We start from the raw sequence: 20406 nt of genomic DNA, 5'->3' as shown, positions 1-20406 counted from the left end.
CAATGTCAAAGCAGCATAGAGAATCATCCCGGTTTTCTGCCCTGTGATTATTTAATATTCCATTAAAAATGACCAACAACAAAATAAGACACTGAAACATTCCAACCAAAATATGTTAGAGGCAAGCATTAGAAAACCCTTACATTGAACACTCAGAATACTCAGAATATTAAACTCTGAACCTCCATATGCTGGCTAAATTATCCAATGACATTGCTATTTCTTTCACCAATGAATATCTCAAACTTTAACTTTTCACTTAGGCAAAAAGGACATTTCACTAGATCTCATTTATTTTCAGGTTTTTGTTTTGTTAAGAAAAAAATGGGGAAAATAATTTCCTGAAACTAAGAATTTTATCTTAGTTTCACTTACAAAATGAAAAAAAAAAAACAAAAACAAACCTTATTCAATTCAATTTACCAAACATCAGAATCAGCCCTTGACATCAGACAACAAAAATCCTGAAAGCCATCTATGGAATTTTTTCCCATTACTTAAATGAAAATGGCCTCTCAGATTTTCTGAAGAAAAGACTTGACATAACTAAAATATTATAATGACTGACTGGAAGACTAAGGAAAGTTAGCACATAATAAAGAATTCCAAGTTTTCTCTCATGGATAACCCCATATCTACTTGATGTATATTTTAGCTATTTGTTTTACTTAGAAAAAAAAACTAGGGAGATTTTGTTACACAGCAGATGTGCAGAAGAAAAGTTTGAGGTTCTTTTAAATCAATAGGTGTAAAAGTCACATAAAACAGCAAAATGTCTAAGAAGTTATTTTATAATACTACCTACTATCCAGATCAACCTATATTGTTTAGTAATTTTACGAATATATGTAATATTTGTTTTCCAGAATGAAAGATCAGGAACCTGGTTTTAGGTTTAGAAGTATACTTCTGTGTAGACTTTATAAACAAAGATATCTCCAACTAAACCTCAAGCTATAGTCTAAGGGAATATAAAGTATTACCACTGTAAATCTAATCAACAAACTGTTCTTAATTAAGCTTTCCAAATCTATTTTTCCTAACATATGGGGGGAATACTTTTGCATAATTGAATACATCAGTCTAATTTAGGGAATGTAAATGACAAACTAAAAAAAGAATATGCTTTCAATCTGCTTCTCTACATTAGCAATTATTTAATTAACATTGTAAATTTTTTTGTTTTGTAAACAAATGAGAATTTCTGTATATAAATTAATCTTATTATATCATTGAAATATAGCCAAGGCCTTTTGCAGGAAAAAACCTAAATCATTGTTTGAAGCTCATGACTGAATACATAAAACACACTCAAGAATAACTGAATGCACATTTAGCTATTCAAGTGATTCACACTGTCTGTATGTAAATGGTGTTACCTCACTAATAATTATTATAAATTATTGTTTTAAAATTATTTTAGCTGACAGCTAGTTCAAAAGATTTCAGTTTAACAGCTTGAAAAACTCAATGGCAATCAAGAAATATTCTAATACATGTAATTAACTGTGTAGGTGGCAGTATGAATTAACTCAAATTATGAAATACTATTTGCTAAAGCTGAGAGTGTATAGGTTTCTACAGTACCCTGAAGTAGTAAGGAATATTACATATAACCATCACTTGTAGAAACTGAGACTGATGTTTTCAAAACAATGTAATTATCTAATTTGGGATATTTTCTTCTTATAAAATTTAAAATTATATAGGTAATTTTGTCTATGTTATGTTTTGGGGGGGGGTTGTATTAATAATAAGAAAACAAGACTCTACTGACTTTAATGTGGCTAGCCAATCACTTCTTGTATCACCTGTTGTTCAAATGCCTGTCTGTTGTGCAGAACACTCATAATGCTTTATGAACCAGTTAAGAGCTTAAGATTTTACAGGAGAACATCAATATTATTTATGGCTTTGTATATGTCCTCTTTGTGAACCAATAGTATATTTAAACCAACGTAACAAACACAAGGATCTGTCATATTCCTGTTTCTTGAGTAGTGCCATCCTACATTACCATAAAACCACCAGACCAGAAAACCACAGAATGTATCTGTGAGAGATGAGAAGCCAGGCCCGCGAGAAACAAAAAAAACCAGCCTGAGTAAGCAAAAGTTGAGGCTGGTCAAAGAAATGCCTCAAACACTCACAAGACAAAACTCTGAATCACAGGGTAGGCAGTGTGGAGGCCGAAGCTGATAACGCTGCCCCATGCAGCTGGGGGAGAGAGCCCTGTGGAGACGGGACGGCTCTGCCCTGGGGCACTGGGGCAAATTTCAAGGGCCATCTGTCCAGTGAATAAACTTTGTTTCATTATCCATGAAATGCATATTGAAGTTAACACCCCTCAATATGCTAACGAAGGCTGACATGATCTTGCTAATTACATCATCCCATGAAACACCTTACCCCTCCCCGTACATGGGATATGTAGGTATGTGGGTCGACCTAGGGGACGGACGCAAGGAAAGTGGGTATAAATCAAAGTGGGGGGAGGAAGAAAGGAGGGGTCCTGGAGAGACCAGTGAAGAGAAGAAGATGGATGCCAGCGAAAAAGACAGCCGTGTCCTGGAACCCTCGCCAGCAGGATCAGTGCAGGAACCCAGACCGGTGATCTGTATTCCCCCATTCCCTCTATCTCCCTTTTTCCATTAAGAAATGCAAGGCATATTGTACTGCTTGCCACAACTTTCTATATACTTAGCCAATTATCATGTATTCAATTAGTACATTGTAGGTCGTTAATAAATGCTTGGACTTGGAGAATTGTTGTCTGCTCCAATTGGGGATTTGCGAATCTGAGTCACTTGTCCCCCTCGTCTGAGCAGGATGTGACAGTATCATTTATTATTTCTACTTAACTAAACTTGATCTTGAAAGGGATTGTTTATTCTTTTGTTTCTTCTACTTGTTTTACACAAAACACTGAGATTAAGAATCGCAGAAGCCAGCTCAGCAAAAATATCATTACTACTGCTAAGTCAACAAACAAACAAACATAAAATAGTCTCTACCCACAGTCTATTCTGAATAAAACCAAAATTAAAAAGTGCTGTGGCTATTCAGCTCAAGATGTTGTATCTCACAAATCAGGAATTTCTGAAGAAGTGTAATACCATCCATACCTCTCACCAGCACATTATTTAGTGAGATCATAGAGTGCAGAAAGTCCTCCAGAGAGAACCTGTGATCAACCGGTGTGACCAATGCTACTTTCCCCCACTCTGTGCTGAAAGGACTCCATGGTATTCACTTTCAGACATTATGAAACTCCCTGAAGGCTCCACCAGTCTTTATCAGTACAACAGTCCATTCCATTCTGTTTCTAAATATTTAATACAATAATATTCTAAATTTTTAATACAATAATAGCTAGAATGGTTAGACCCGAACACAATGAGGTGAATGAATCTATAGTGCTTTTCATCTTGATGCTATGTGCTTGGAATATATTTGGAAATTATTTTATAGCTACAATTAGAATATCAACATTTATGCCATAGTAACAATAATTACTCCTTTGTTTGTTTTCAGCAAGACTATCTATTGATAAATAGAAAAGGAACAATCCTTCCACATTTCGTCATATTTATTTTTTTTCACCACATTAAAATTGAAATAGTTGGCTTACCATATTGTAGGTGGTTCAGAACCTTCTACTTCCAAATAATCATATTTTTCTTCCATTTGGAAATCTGTAAATATGAGCGAAATAGTATCACCAGGCTCTGCCACAATTGTCCATGTGCACTCTGCATTATTATGATATTCATTAGGAAAGTTGGGGCTTGAGATGATACCACTGGATCCTCTCATCGTTCCTCCACAAGCATCCTCAGCTGTTAAAAAAAAAAAAAAAAAAAATCATTAAAATCACCCCTTAGAAATGTTAGAAATGTACACTTACTTGTTGAGAATAGAATTTTTTTTTTTTTTAGGTGAACAATTGTTTAAGGTTTTTTAACATGTTAGACTTGGAATGCTACTGCAAAGTTCAAGTGTTAATAAGTAATGGCTTCAGATTTCAATTATTTAAAAATTATTATACTAGTGCCAGCACATATTTTTACAATTTACTGTTTATCATTTTCATTAGCACCACTCTACAATGGCATGCAAAAATTTCTTTTTTGCTTTAACGAAAAATGTTCTCATGAAGCAAGTTGAGTTTAATCCCTATTATATGCAGTCTGACACATGATGTCAGCAGTTGCATGATACTGAGAAAATGTTATCATATTTTATTTTAGTGAACATCTAGTGATGTTTAAGTTTGTTCTCCAAAATTCTTTTTTCCAATTTTCAAACAGCTGATCTGTTTTCAAACAAACACCATTCATGGATGGTTTCCCAAATGTCAGATGAAAGATGCTTTCATGGTTAAGATGCTTACATCAGTAATTTTAATGAATGTAAGTTTTAACAGATCAAGTATTTAAAATTTGATCACAAGGATACATTTTTCAGGACATATGAATAATAGTGAAATTATTTGACCAATTATTTATTGATGGCAAATATACCAATAAACCCCTAAAAAGGACAGATGCTCAGAGGAGATGGGCAATGGTGATGTGCCCAATAAAGTTCTGGGAATAATGCAGTCTATGACTGAGAACAGCTCTTGTGAAGACTCTTGACATTTATCTCAACACAAAGCGGACCAGAGGGTGGCCTTTGTTTTAGATAAAGAGCTATTAAAAGTTGAGTGGGTTAACTGGTGGTAAAAATGTTTCTTCCTGAGTTCATTAAGAGCATGAATGTCTCCCTGAGTTAGTTGAACCAGCATGGGGGAGAGAATATTTGGCTCAGCCCAACACAGAGTATAAAAACTGGGCAACTAACAAAAGAACTTCAAAGAAAGCAACAGGTTAGAGATGTCTTCAACCCATGTATTTCTTCCAGCAGCTGGGATGCGCAGTGTTGTGATGGTGAGCATACTATAGATACCTGTAATAGGAATCACATTGGTATTGTGATAAAACTGTATATTGCGATTGCTATATATTTTGCTAAGTGTAACCTACACTTGTTATGCAATACATTTTGTATCACTCTGCTAAATTAGAAGTCCTGTGTAACATCAACTATCTTTAAATAAGTAAATGTGATATTAAACATTACATCCTCCACATGTGGCATATCTGAAAGAACCTGGTCAGAGAGTGACACAATAATGTTCTGTTTTCTAACATACAATCTTATGCTGAATAAACTTGGCAAATATTAGAGATTTATCAAATTAGTTCCAATACCAACAGAACTAATTCTATGAGAAATTCTCAAATGAGTGATGTTGTGTATCTTCTATCTTAATGGTACATATATGTCTAATAAGTCAAAAATTGGTTTTGAGGATCTCATGTCAAATTTTTTTCTGTGAGCTAATAAAATTGATTGTGAAGGTAGGGCTATTACTTTCAGAAATTGAATTACCTTTCAAATAACTTACATGGAAATATCATGTTATTAGATGGAAATACCATATCACATTACTTATTCAGTTTATTATCCAAATGTCTGAAGCATACCTGAAAAGCAAATCTTGTTTCTGCTTAATTATAGTGCTAACATGAATAAAATTTGCCCTGAAGCCTGAAAACCCAATCAATATTGCTGAAAAAAAATGATAAGCATAAAAAAATAATAATTTTGAGTAACGTAGCATTACAGAAAAAAAGCTTTAAAGAATTATGACACACATAATGGCTTATATCTAATGGAAAGAAAAACTTTAATGTCTATAAGAAACCTCTTCCTTACAGTAGTTCAGGAGCTTAAAATACTGGACTTTATCTCTTCAAAATTCTGTTAAATTATTATATGTCCAGATAGATGTTTTACTAAAGTAAAAACATATCTTGGATTTAATCTTACTAATTAGACAGTGCACATAGCATCCAGTAAATACAACGAAATTGAGGAACCTCACCACTTCACAGGTTCAAGTCCTTTACTGTGAAGGAAATAAAAAATTATAAAAAAGGTAATAATGAACTTTTGTTTTCATGCATTAAGGACACTGAGGAGAATAATTTTTAACTGTTATTTCACAGAAGTAAAATGTCCATTAAGACAATGGGTAATATACTGGTTTAATGATTTTGAAGAACCTGTATATTGATTTTTTAAAATATTGCTTGAAAAACATTTCAAGTACTGATTTGAAAAAGTTCTTATAGGTAAATTTTCATAGCTAAATTATGGAATCTTATGCAAACCAGAAAGACAAATTTTAGCATATGAAATAGCTTTTTAGCTCATGTAAAGATAAAAGCAGAAAACTAGATGTATCATGCAAGACTAAAGACTTTGTAATAGCTTTCTCAGACTCAAAAATAGAAGAGCTTTTGAAAAATACTGTACTACACAACTATTTTTTTTTTCTTTTCACAAATGAATTATAGAGAAACCTATCCTAGTTCCTAGGAATATAAAACACTGTTCACTAAAAAAGTTGTTGTACTCTACCAATACTTAAAAGAATAGTGACTGTGTTTAAAAACACAAGCTGTGTAAATGAGCATGTCCCCTATTCTGAGCCACATCTGTTTAGAGATTTTTGCCAAAATGTAGTTTTGCTACCATCAGCAAAATGGCCCAGATAAATCATGATGTATTTTGTTTTGGTTCATGTAGCAAATTTGGTACAAACAAAATTAATACTAACTACATTTAAGTGCTGTAAATATAACCAAGAGCACACCAGATATCATCTTAGTTTCTGTAATGCAAGCATTAGCCCAATAAATAACAGAATTACTGTGCTGTGTTCTTATATTCTTCCACCTACAATATCATTTGCTTGAGATTTATTTGCTTCCAGTCTTGCAGTTAGATTGTCATAGGTAAAAGCTTACATCTGAGAGAAGGCGAACAAACCATTAATCCCCATTAAAATGTTTGGTGCCTTAACTTGTGAAGTCACTGGAAAAAAGAGTTGATCTTTGAGTAAACTGACAAACACTGAAGTTGACAGCAGTTCTACCATTGACTTCATAGTGCTTAAGACCCTGAGTAATAAAATAAAATGTAATAATTGTTTCTCTGCAATACACTTTTACCACCTGTACTTCTATCACATTGAAACAGCATAACTGCTTAGATATCAGTTATAAAACTTCACAAACAAAAGAATAACTGGTAAGAGAACATTTCTGAAGACCAACAGTGGCCTATCTTCACCAATGAGCAACAACTCCAATAATGATATGTGAACGAGGAAGAAAGATAGAAAAGATAATCTTTGCAGTGATCTCTGTATAGACCCTTGAGAATCTCACTGCCCTCCCACAACTTTCTGAATTACCTCTGTTAAACCACTGAGGTAGGAGTCCTCAAAGATATTTAAGTGCTTAACACTACAATCACTGAAATCAAAATGTAATACCCAACCAGTAGTTAAGCACCTAAATGCCTTGAAAGAATTCTGTATCTGTCCCTCTTCTTTTAATTTTCAGTTACCAAATATGGAGAAAAACAGTCAAAGGAATGGTGAAAAGACAATACTTTTGGGTTAAGACTCGATAGAATCTGACATGCAATTACAAATACATAAATAGCATTGATGGTATCTTTTGAAAAAAAATCTACTTTTAAAATTCCTACCCCATATTTTTAAATTAAAATTATTTTGTCACATACTGGGAAAATGTATCTAACCTACAAACTTGCAAATGTGATATGAAGGCATAAATGCAAAAAATACACATACTGCCAAGACATCATTTTTCCAAACATACTTCTCTGATCTTAACCATATGCTGTAAGGGGAAGATTTTTCAAAGTGATAGGCAAGTGGGGACTTGGCTTAGCTTTTCAAGGTATTATGAATTCAAATGTAGATCTGTATTTGAATATGCATAAGGGCTTTTATGCAGAGGGATTATCAGTGCTATTATGATGTGAGTGATGATTCTGAGTACAAAGGTTTTGAGGGTTTGGGGGTTTTTTTGCTTTTTGTGGGCACAGACTAGTTTTTATTTATATAGATACATGCAGATTTTTTTTTTTTCTTAAATTATGGCTAAATGCCTCAAAAAAATAAAGTGAAATGAGTATACATCTAAATAATTTTTAGTGAAAATTAATTTAAGAATTTATATTTTTATTTTATTTTCTAATCATCTTCCTCGTTTGCTGTTCACTGTTCCTTTTTCATAATACATTTTAAAAATATGTTTCTCTAGTTAGTCTTATTTAATTTAATTTTCTGCTTATTCTTGTAGGTTTCAGTGATATTCAAAATAATGTTACATAAATATTGAACTGTAATTTTCAAGAAGATAGATGATCAAAGAAAGGCAATGTTATCAGTGATTTATAGACCATGCAAATTCATGGATTTCAGTAAGAATTCAGTAAGATTACATGGTAGATCAAGCTTTAATCTGGCATACAATGTATCAGGTCATCTTATCTATCTAAATATTTATAGTGCGCAGAACATTTAAATTTAAGTGCATAACTCGACTCATCACAGAGTAATAGACATCTGTTATCTATTCTTGAAAATGATACAAGGAAAAACAGTATAGCAACTGTCCAAGTTTAAACAACGATATTTATAATAGCCAATAAAAGTTCTGAGCAAGCTGAACCACTTTTGAAGAAATCCATCATGAAAACCTGGGAGGACCTGCAGTGATCCCTCTACACTTTCATCTTATCTACACAGACTATGAAATTCATGGCACAGTCTTCACAGCATAGGTCAGGTACAACCCCAGACATAGTGTTGTCTGCTCTTCCAAATTTTAGTCTTATTTCAGACAAATTAACTGAGCAATCTAAAGGAATCACTACTCTATCCTCCTCTTTTAAGAATTTTACAGTCATATTAATTATTGCTCTTAAATATACACATTAATGAAGATCACAAAAGATCTTGACATTAGAAAGCAATTTTTTGAGAAACTCCAGTGCTCTTCAAAAGAATTTAATATAGGCAAACACATAACACTAACTACTGATTCCATTAGTGTGGTGAAAAACTACATATTTCTGCATAGCAAACACACGCACAGATGCATGTATCTACACAAATTCCAAACATCTACAGAATTTCATTTGGGGCTCAACTGCTGCCTTTAATATTAGTATCTCACTGTTAAGATTTCTGATGGTCAACTGAAGAAAACAGGGAGCCTGAGAAATGTCACTCTCACCCCATAGTTATAATACGTTAAAAATAAATTAGCTACTTACATGCATAAAATAATTATGTGGAAATTGAAGCATAATTCTAAGCATTTTCAGACGTTTTTGAGTTAAAAGTATTGCTTTTTATGTCCTTCTGAAACAGCTTATGATTATTTGATGCAAAAAAATAGAATGGAAATTAATTATGCAGATAATACTTTTTTATATTTTTCCCAAACCACAAACCTTTAGCTGTAATCTCGATTTTGACAGGAAAAAAAAAAGAAAAAAAGTTATAAAATTCTACCAATGATTTCTATTTAAATAAGATTTTTAATCAACTACCTTCATATTCCAAGTAAAGGGTAAAGAAAATGAGATTACCTTCTCCAGGTAGCCATGAGAAAGCAAATATTGTCTATTAAAGAAGCAGCACACTATCTTAGCTATAACTGAAGTTATACAAACATTTCTGAATCAGAGGTAGTTTCTTTCTCAAAGACCTTGTTTCTTTTCGCTACTTCTGAAAGTTTGTCAGAGGTTAGGTATAAATAAATAAATAAATAGATAAATAAATAAATAAATTATCAATCTCACCCAGATAGCAGCCCCCCAATCACTGTTTAGGGAGGTGATTTTATATTTTCAATAGGCACTCATTATCAATGTTTTAAAATATGTCTATAGCAGTTATGTAGAATTATTTCCCCCTTTATAGCTCTGTATGTTTATACACTCAGATTGTTTCTACAGAGCACAGCACTGAGAAACAGCTTCATAACACTTTTGAACTTAATGTTCCACTAGTCTGGATTTGCTGGTTTATCCATCAGCAACTTTCACAAATTTCCAATGTCACACTTGGCCAGTGTCTAATCCAATGCTATTTTATACATTCCAGTTTTGCAATTTTCTGCACATCCTATACTGCTTTCATAAAAAACAACATAGAATGTGCTTCTTATTAAGTTTATTCATTGGCTGTGCTACAGACAAGCAGCAGAAAGGAAACTATATAAGATGAAGTCTAAAACCCCTTAAAAAGTTTAAAAACTGTTGTATCATCTGATTATGAAATTTGCAAATTAACACAGTAACAGATTACATAGACAGTCACAAAAAATATCTTTAAGAAGCTCAACAGGCAATGCCATTTTCTAGCAGAGTTCCCTCTGCTCCCTCCTTTGCACAAACTACAACACATACTCCTTTTGTTCCCTCCCTACCTTTCTTGGAGGTTGTACACATCTGTTGCAGGACTCCAGCTTGCCAGCTGTTCTGCTATGGCTCTGTGATTTTGATGTCATTGATCTACAGTTGCATATGAATTTACAGTTCCTACGTTTCCCATGCTACCTGTGTTTGTGTATAGGCACTTGAGTTGTGTCTCTGGTCACTCCCTCAAAAAAAGTTCAAGAAAATCCCTCATTGTTCTGCCTCATGCATGCTTGCCCCCATCCCCTGTTCCCTGACAAACCTGAAAGATTTGCTCAGCAACCTTGATAACCTAGTTTAAAGACCTCCTTACTAAGTCAGTAAGCCTCTTGGTAATGGTGCTTTTGACTTAGTCTCGATAATCTAATTCTCAAAGTCAGAGAATAAATGAACGGATGTTTCAAGCATAGAGAACAGCATATGTAGTATCATACATATTACATTTATTTTCATTTCATATTCTCACATATTCTAAAAAGTCCAAATGTATTGAAAGATTTAATTTCTGAGAAACATTTATATGTTGGATTTTTCTATAAACCTGCAATAATAAAAAACTCCAGCCTTTCCTCATCATTTATCCACAGAATAACCTTACAAGTTTCAGAAACTTAAACTAAATGATTGCAAAATGTCCATGAACTGAAAATCTTTAAGGATAGCTTTGTAGAAGATTTGTCATTAATGACTTAAATAAAATTCATACAGCTTTTGAGGAGAGGGACATAAAACATTTCTTGAGGACATATGGAAGTCTTATTTTCTACGTCTTTGTGATTTGTAAAACTCACAGATTCTAGATTCCAAGTAAACTCAAGGATGATTGTAAATTGACATAATTCACATCCTCAAATCCTTCACTTTGCACTTGTATGCTCAGTGTAGCTGTAAAATTTATACAGATTTGACAGCCAGAAAAAAGAAAAAAAAAAAAATCAAATAATAGTATATGTAACTAAAAAGGTGAGGAAGCTCAGGAGCTTAAATGGTGCTCTAGAAATTAAATGGAATAAATTGCCTCCTAGCCTGCTTCTTTTGAGTTAGAACCACAAAAATTAGCTGTGTCATGGGAAAAACACAACCGACACCCACACCAGTTGTGCCTACCTGTACCAGGCAAAATCGGCAGGGGACCTGTGTGGAAGGAGGCCGTGAACTGCCCTGTGTCCGCCACAGCCAGTTCCAGCCAGCCATGCAACAAATGGCGCTGACCCACCACCTCACAAAATGGGTGTCACAGAGGAGCCGCCACAGGGCACAGGTGGAGACACAACCTGGGACTCAGGAGGAAACAGGCAGGTGCATGTGAGAACGCACCAAAGACTGTACGGGAAGGAGGTCCCGAAGGGAGTGCAGCCCCTGGAGAAGTGCTGGAGCAAAGGATAAGAGTGGGAGACTAGGATGAGGGAAAGAGGAAAGCAGAAGGTGCTGTTACCTCACACCTCCCCCCGCCACGCTGCACCCGCGGGGCCGAGGCTGAGGGGCAGCAGAAGCAAGTGGAGAGGAGACCGGAGAGGGAGCAGCAGTCTGCAGTGAGGTTGAGGCAAGTAAAGCAGGAGGAAAGGTCTTTTCCCTGTGTTAAAGTTTTTGTCTTCTTTTGTTTCACAAATCCTGAATCAGTAACTGAATGTTTGTGTTAACTGCCAATAAATTAGAGTTCTGAGATCCTGAGTTGCTTGATTTTCCCTAAGTAAATGTCATCTTATGGGTGTGATGTGAGTTCAGTTCTTCTGAAGGGTTATTGATAGGAAAAGTAACTGTTTTCTAGTAAATGCTGAACAGTGATTTATTTCTTTATCTATAAAGAAGGAAGGAAAAATGTTAACATGGGAAAAATCTTGGCATATAAAACAAATAGTTTGGGCTTTTTTTACAAAAAAAAAACCAAAAACATGGGAAGTGTGCAGTCTGCTGAATTCAAACATTAGAAGTTGTTTGGCTAAAAATTTACACAGGTAGTTAATTTTTTTAAATTATCTGTTTTTCTAGACTAAGAACTAGAAATTTGATGGATTAACTCACAAGCGTGTTTAAGAAAGTAAGATAACCCACCAATCTGTACATCGGCCAACTGTTTTTTTACTGCTGTTTTCCAGCAAGAGAATGAAATACATTTTTTTCTCACATAAAAATGAACATTGGGGAGTGTAAAGAACTGAAGGAAGTAATGCCTCAAACATTCATTGACACAGAAAACCTCAAGGACAATCTGTGGCCTTTGTGATTAGTCTAAGGAATGTCACCCAAGGGAGCAGGAGTGTATTGTAGGATGCACCCCCATGCCCTAGCAGTTGTATTGATAACATACTTCAATGTCTCAAAGGGTGGAAACGTGGAATGAGTGAAACCAAATGTTTCCCATCAAGCACAAGGACTACTAATCACTGGCTCCACTGCGTAAACCCAATACTATGTGACTAAACCAGACACCATGCAGGCCTTGTTAATGACTTCACGCCTTCGACATTGAAGAAATGACAAGAACTGATAAGAGGTGAGCATTTCTGCCCCAGGAACTGGATGATTATTCCAGAAGCATGAAGTTAGCAAAATTCTGTGAACTGAGAAAAAACAAAAATATGCTAATCAGCTGATAAAATGACCTTAAAAGGCGGCAGAAAGCTTTGCTGTGTGGGCATTCACCACCCAAGATTACTAGACCTGAGACAACGCTGGATCCAGGGGTGGTGATCCAGATTTCTTTGACTCTCTTTCTTTCCTTTCCTTTTCTTTCCTTTCTTTTATTTCTTATAGATTTATAAGACACCACATTGCTTATTATCCTTTTCCAAGTTTAAATTGTTTTCTAGTGCAAGTAAAATATTTTAACTGGACATTTGGTGTCACTTCACCTTAATTTAACCTGAGGGGATCACAGAACCATTGCAACCCTCTGGGCTTCCAATCCAGTTCATGACAGGGAAGGATTGGTGACTTCATTGCTTTACAAATAAAACAAGTAAATTTAAATGAAAATATTTGGTCAGACATTTCTTGTGCGAGCACAACAGCAGAAATTAAAAGATTTCTTGCTGATCAAACTGCTTCCAGTTTCTTTGTGAAACAATGTTTAGCATTTCTGAAGTGTAAAATTAAGATATTATTTCAGATTTCATAGTTCTCAAGCCTGATATTTACTGTCTGAGTTGCTGAGGGGCAGAGGGCTTAAGAGTCAATTCATTAAAAACACAATGTAGAAGAAAGCAGAAACTACTTTAGTTAATTGTTCAGGAAAATAAAATTTTAAAAGAGTAAAAAGTAAATCTTTCAATTCATCAGTTTGAAATTAAATTATTTTGCTTTCTAATTATTTTTAAGAGCTGAAAAGACAAGTTTTTACTAAAGTTTTGAAATGTAATATTGTCTTTGAAATTTGTCTTGTCTTTAAACCAAGCATGCCAAACATGAGATGGTTATCATGATATTATTTGAGATTTTGGAAATTATTAGGGATTCCTTCCTGGGTTTTTATTTGTTTTGTTTTTTAAATTCTTAGCAAAGAAACTACATTAAAGTATAAGTTTATTTATGACTGATTTTTGACCTGGCTTTGCAGTTTTACCTCTGAACCACAAAGAAATTTTTCACACACCTGCAACTGAGACACACTATCAAAAAGAGGATTTTGTTAATGTATAAGTTAAGAACATGACAAGTACCTAAGTATTTAAAGTGGTATTTGTTTTATTTATCTGTTGGTAATTTACTGTATAAAACAAGTTTGTTTCTGTTTTGGGAAAATGATGTGGTGGGGCAGTCAGCAAGAAGGCTGAGGGCTTATCCTAGTCACAGCACCCACTGTCACCTGACTTTGCCTGCAGGGAGGAAGAGTTGGCAACCAGTTCACAGGTTTTAGCTGGAAGGACCTTCTCAGATGAAGAGCGCGGCAGATAGGATGTGAAAGAGCCACCAAGCAAGAAGCCTGCACAAATGAAGATTTTATTGGGTTTATGTGGCAAGGTTTTGGTAGCAGGCACCTCTGTGGCCTCTGTGAGAAGAGTTCAGGGGCTGCCCCCATGTTGGACAGAGCCAGTTCAAGATGGCTCCAAGACAGACCCACCACTGACCAAAATTTGGCAATTGGCAATGCTGGTGGCACCTCTGTTGTAACATATTTAAGAAAGGATAAAAAAATGCTCTGCAGCAGCTGAAAGAGATAAGAGTGAGGAAAAAGAGAAGCAATCAACCCTGCAGACACTAAGATCAGTGAAGAAGGAGGGGAAGGAGGTGCTACAGGCACTGGAGCAGAGGTTCCCCTGTAGCTGGTGAAGAAGACTGTGGTGATGCAGTGTGTTCCCCTGAAGCCCAAGGAGGACCACGGTGGAGCAAATACCCACACCGCAGACTGTGGAGGACCCCACACCACAGGAGGTAGACAAGCGCTGAGGAAGCTGTTCCTGAAGGGCTGTACCCTGTGGAAAGAACTGGAGCAGTTCTTGAAGAACTGCAGCCTGTGGGAAGGATCCATATTGGAGCAGTTCTTGAAGGACTGGAATGGACCCCATGCTGGAGCAGGGAAAAGGTGTGATAGGAGAGATGGTCAGAGAAGTGTTCCTGTCACCCTGTGCCACTCGGTGGAGAAGGTGGAAGAGTGAGGAATGAAGGAGTGAAGTTGAGGCTGGGGTGGGAGAAAGGTGTTTTAATTTTTGTCTTTGTTTCTCACTATCATACCCTATTTTTAATTGACAATAATTAAATTAATCTTCCCCAAGTTGAATCTGTTTTTTCTGTGATGGTTAATTGGTAAGTGATCTCCTTGTGCTTATCTCTACCCATGATCTTTTCCATCTATATTCACTTGCTGTCCTGTTAAGGAGGGAGACTGAGAGCAGACCTCTGTGGGCACATGACAGCCAGCCAGGGTCAACCCACCACACAGGTGAAGATAATACAGGAAGGCACAGCATACAGCCAGAGCAGACAGTGGAAAATAAAAATGTGTCCGAGTCTGAAGAAGTTTGATTCAATACAAGAAACTGCTAAAAGTTTCTGAAGTGGGATCAGGCTGAAGAGAAGGATATGGGTTTCAGAGTCACGTAGGAACGGTAAGAACTATTGTCAAATTTTGTCTTAAATCCTATTACAGTTTTGGTTTTGATAGCTTCTAGAATAAAGCATACAATTTTCCACAACTACCTCCCCTCCTTTCCCCAATACAAGGACAGAGAAGACAGGGATAAACTAGAGCGAATCATTAAAGGATCACCAGGATTGTTGGGATTGGAGCACTGAGGAGAACGAGGGAACATCTCTGGTTCATTGCAGAGATGAGTCAGCTTCAGGGGGGCCTAACAGCAGCCCCCAGTGCCTGCGGGGAGTCTATTGCGGCAATAGAGGCAAGTTGTTTGCAGTGGTGCCTGAATAACAAGAGGCAATGGGCCTGAAGAGAGGTTTGCAGTGGATGTAAGGAGAAACATTTTCATTATAAGAACAATCAAGAAGTGGAAGAGATTGCCCAGAGAGTTCCATAAACTTACAACTTCAGATTCAAACTTTGCTCAAATTCCCTCCTTGAACTTCTTTACTACAAATCACTTCTGCTTTTAAAGACTGCATCAAAGTGTGTTGTTGCTTTATCCCACACAGAAATTTCTCCTTGCAATCTCAAAAGCTATGCTTCAAAGAAAAAAAAAACACATATATTTCAGTAAATATTGAAATATTTCAATTTCTGTATTCCATTTTGATAAATATTACCAAATTGCCTAGATTAGGGGGAAAAAAAATATTTTTTTCCTAAAATTTTTTGATCAAACCTATCAAAGCACAGATATTTTGCTTAGTGTTTTAATGAAATAGTAATGTGATCAAAACGGAAATTTCAGTAAAACAGTGGGCTTTTAGGTTACTCTTGATTTGTATCATAAAAATTACTAATGGTTATTCTATTTTCAGGTACATCATATTACCAATTTTCCAGCTTTAAATTAATTTATTAATAATACATGATTAGAATTTTGCAGAATTTATATTATTGTCTAAAATATCAATTTACAGTTAAGTTGACAGGTATCTGTTGGAAAAATTTGTAATTTCTCAAAAATCCCTGAATATGTAGTAGAAATATTTGACAAAGCTGTATGGACACGTTTTAACCTTAAGTAAGATTCGTCACCTAACAACTCTTAAATATGAGTTATTCTTATACGACTTAACCTCAAAAAAAAAAAAAAAAAAAAAAAAAGCATCAAAGTATCAACAAATCACACATTTCAGATATGAAAAAAAAAATAAATAAAAAAACCCAAACAAAAAAAACAACACAAACAAAAAAACAAAACCAGATTTAGCCAAAGAAAGACATAAGCCATAAAACCTTACTATCTTGGGTCCAGATCATGCCTTTACCTAGCAGAGACACTTAAGCTATGAATATCACTTTATACTTTGGATTTAGAGAAAAGTATAAATTCTGAAATCTCTCCCTGTAGTTAGTGAGGATTGTCCACAGGAAGTGCCACCTTTTCTATAGAGAAAACCTAGTACAGCCATACTTCTACCTTAGGCAGCTCTGTTCATACTTGTGCACATCTTAGTGAAAAGAGTATAAGACTTGGAAAGAACAGTAAAACTTGTGTCTTCTTTTTCAGTACTCTACCTGTCCTAACACACTTAAAAATTACGAGAGAAATATGGATGTGTCGAGACCTGAACAACAGGTACAGTATGATTTCTTTATCTAATCTGCAACTAAATCCCTAAGGTGGGACTAAATTCTTAGCTGACTCCATGACACCGAATGTTCTGAGTTGGAAGCTTTATTTATGGTCTTATTTCACTGTGTGCGTTGACATAACATACTGTTGTGTAACAATTCTAAGTGCGTTATTATTCTTTCCTTTTCTGAAGCAGTTATATCCAGACTGATAATGATTAAACTATTGAGATTTACATTATACTAGCAATACATTCTTGGCTTTAGTTATATAGAAGGTATGCTTCCTTGTCATCCATAATGATTTCAGGCGTAACAATGTGTCATCAAACAAGTGTTTATACCTATAATATACTGCTGTAAAGGATGTTTATTATACTTGCAAAAAAAAATCTTCTTAATTTTAAATCTCATTTATAAGAATTATGCTATTTGGGAAGGAGATTCAGAAGGAATAATATGTTTAAATACACAGTAAAGAAAATAGAGTTTAAATATTTCAATAATCGTGACTTATTTGGGTCGAACATCTGTTCTTTGACTAACTCAAAGAAGGCTCTAGAAAAGATGGAGTCAGACTTTTTTCCAGGGTGCACAGCAAAAAGACAAGAGAAAATGGTCACAAATTGTAAATTAAGATATTCTATTTAGAGATCAGTCATTTAAAAAAATGGTTTTTTGAGAGATCGATTGTGATATCAGGTTACCTGGAGAGGCTGTGGAACTTCCATCTTGGAGATTTTAAAAAATGAGCTGAACAAGACCCTAAGCAAATATATCTAACTTAAAGTCAGATTTGAGGGATGTTGGATTTGAGTCATCAAAATAATTTTTCCTATCATTTCTATGATAGCTTAGAGATAGGAAAGAATACCACCGAACAAACAAATTTGGGGGGGGTGGGGGGGGTGGGGGGGAAGGAATGGGACGAGGGGGACAACGACACACACATGTATTGTCTGGATTAATTTACTGTTTATTAAACTTCACATATTAATTTACTATTTTTAAAACTTCCCTGCACATAATCTAGTAGACTAGAGCAAGATCAGGGAAAAAAGAATATTTCCCTTGTTTTATTTTCAACTCTCTGGCCTGATATTTAAAGCTTTATTTTTTCCTCAGAACAAGTGCACCGACTGTTTTACATCATCCAATAGAGAAAGGATTGCAATGCATACATCTTCAATCACTTTTATCTTTTCTATAAAAATTGTGAAAAGAGACCAGTTCAATCTCCTTTGATGTAAAACACCATGCAATTAACTCTTACTAATTTTCTACGTTACATTCAACATTGGACCTTAGTGAGACAAGTGTCATAATCTTCATTGTCTAGTCCTTTGAAACTTCTGGCCTCATGACAACTGATTACAAGGAGCATGCAGCTTAAAATAATTTACTTTTATGAACTGAAGAAAAATGCAAATGTTCATCAAAATAGCTTTCTAAAATGTACAATTCCATATGCTCAGGTTTATAAAATAGCTAAACAATAACAAGAGTGTGTTTTTACAACAAGGGTGTATTCTGACCGAGCACAGTGCAAATCAGGAAGCATAATTTCTGTGGCATATTTGTGATCTCTTTACTCTTGTAATGTTAAATATCTAAAAGAATCTTCCTTTCATTCCAGCACAATATGCCTAAGGATAACAAAATGTCTTCAGGATTTCAGAGTCAAGATTTCTGTAGTTGTTTAATTATGCAGAGACCTTAAAATTCAGCACTCCTGAATGTGATCTGTGACTACTGCTTCACCAGAAGAGAGAAACAGGACTTAACCTCTTCTGAAGACATTTTCTCAGCCAATTTACAATGACTGCTTTGGCAGTTCTGTTATCGTGTTTGCCAAAATTTATCAAACTTAAATTAAGTCTGCTTGCATTTGAAAAGTTCACAGACATGTTCAAATTTGGAAAACTAAAATCAGAACTTGAAGGAAAAGATTTTTAAATCATAGAAGAATTTAGAAATAAACGTTTCAGTGTTCTGCTTGAGGGATGTACAAAGTTTTTCAAGTAGAAGTTGAATATATCTCCTTCCTGTATCCAAATGCCTCTGCCACTCATATGTCATCCTACCACTGGATGATTTTATTGTTACATTCAAAATCTTCTTGTGGGTGAAAAGGAATACACAATATATATACAGACAAATTGTTTTTCATCTGATTAGTAATTTAATAGTAGATAATAGTCAAAATCACCTAATGAATGCAGAGAAGCCTCAATAACTTTGCTGCTACCGTCATGTTTTTAGTACCATGGGAAATGGAGACTCCATGATGATGAAGGCTCAAAGCTTTTGACTTCTGACACCATGAGGACAGCTTCTGCTCCTTCTGAAGCTCTGCAGCTCCAGAGTAGGTCAGTGCCATGGTAGCAGATGAGGGACTGGGACCTGTGTCCAACAAAGCACTTGGACCAGCTGATCCTGAGCTCTGCAGCAGAAGCAGGAGGAAGTGGCAAATGACAGTCATGGGAGACTCCCTCTTGTGGGGGATGGAGGCTTCTACCTGCTGACCTGTCATTTAGGGAGGTTTGGTGTTTGTCAAGGGCTCAGAACCCAGACACTGCTGAGGCTTTGATGACCTGTGGATCCCTGCTGCTCTTCTATGTGGGCACTAATACCATGAGGGAAGACCTGGAAAATAACAAGCATGGCTATATAGCCCTGGGGTGAGAGTCAAGGGCTGAGTGGAGACTCAGATGTTTCTTTTCCTCAGTCCTGCCAGTAAAGGGAAAGTATGTGAGGGGAAGTGAACAGATCCTGTTGGTCAACAAGTGGTTACATAGCAGATGTGGACGATGGGCATTCAGGAGGCCTTACCTGAGCAGGGGACTTGGACTACTAGCTTATACCCAGAGGTGCCTTCCAGCTTCAGCTGCTGCCTGTTTCAGTGATTCTGTGACATGGAAATATTATGCCCTCACCTAGGTCAAGAGCTGAATACAGTGGAAACTGTGGCAAGTCATGGCAAATAGGATAATGTAAACAAGAATTGAGTGTAACAACCCTTGTCACTGGCCACAGATCAACAGCTGTCAGAAGAATACCAAAAACTGTTGGAAAGGTGTGTAGTATGGGCCATTGTTAACTGATCTGATACATTACAAAGACCCTTGTCTGTAGAGACCTGATGGAAACATTTGAACGCAGCCGTACAAAATCCCATAGAGGCAAAGTGCCTGCAGTGGAACCATTCTGTGTTGAAGCTGAGCTGCTGTGCATGAGCACCAGCACTGAGACTGGCTGGAGCAAGCATTGACTTCCCTGGGCTTAACTGACATCCTTTCTGGAGTGATCACAGTGTATGTCAGTGTGAGCAACATAAAAGCTTTACCCTGACACATCTATCCCTACACTGTTCTGCTTAAAAGATTGAGTTCTGG

General features: G+C 35.7%; 1 protein-coding gene across 3 annotated transcripts in view; it reads right to left on the bottom strand.

Moving 5' to 3' along the window:
• The window catches only part of CSMD3 (CUB and Sushi multiple domains 3), a 732271-nt gene that overhangs the window by 519678 nt on the left and 192187 nt on the right, over window positions 1–20406 (bottom strand). For all 3 annotated transcript variants that reach the window (XM_074897604.1, XM_074897605.1, XM_074897607.1), the window contains exon 5: window positions 3632–3839. In XM_074897604.1, coding sequence (XP_074753705.1) covers window positions 3632–3839 — 208 coding nt within the window. The remainder of the gene's footprint in view (window positions 1–3631; window positions 3840–20406) is intronic.

Source organism: Athene noctua, chromosome 2 (genome assembly GCF_965140245.1).
Source record: "Athene noctua chromosome 2, bAthNoc1.hap1.1, whole genome shotgun sequence".
Lineage (NCBI taxonomy): Eukaryota > Metazoa > Chordata > Aves > Strigiformes > Strigidae > Athene > Athene noctua.
The sequence above is the reverse complement of the archived record's forward strand: the minus strand, read 5'-3'. Positions and strand labels throughout refer to the sequence as shown.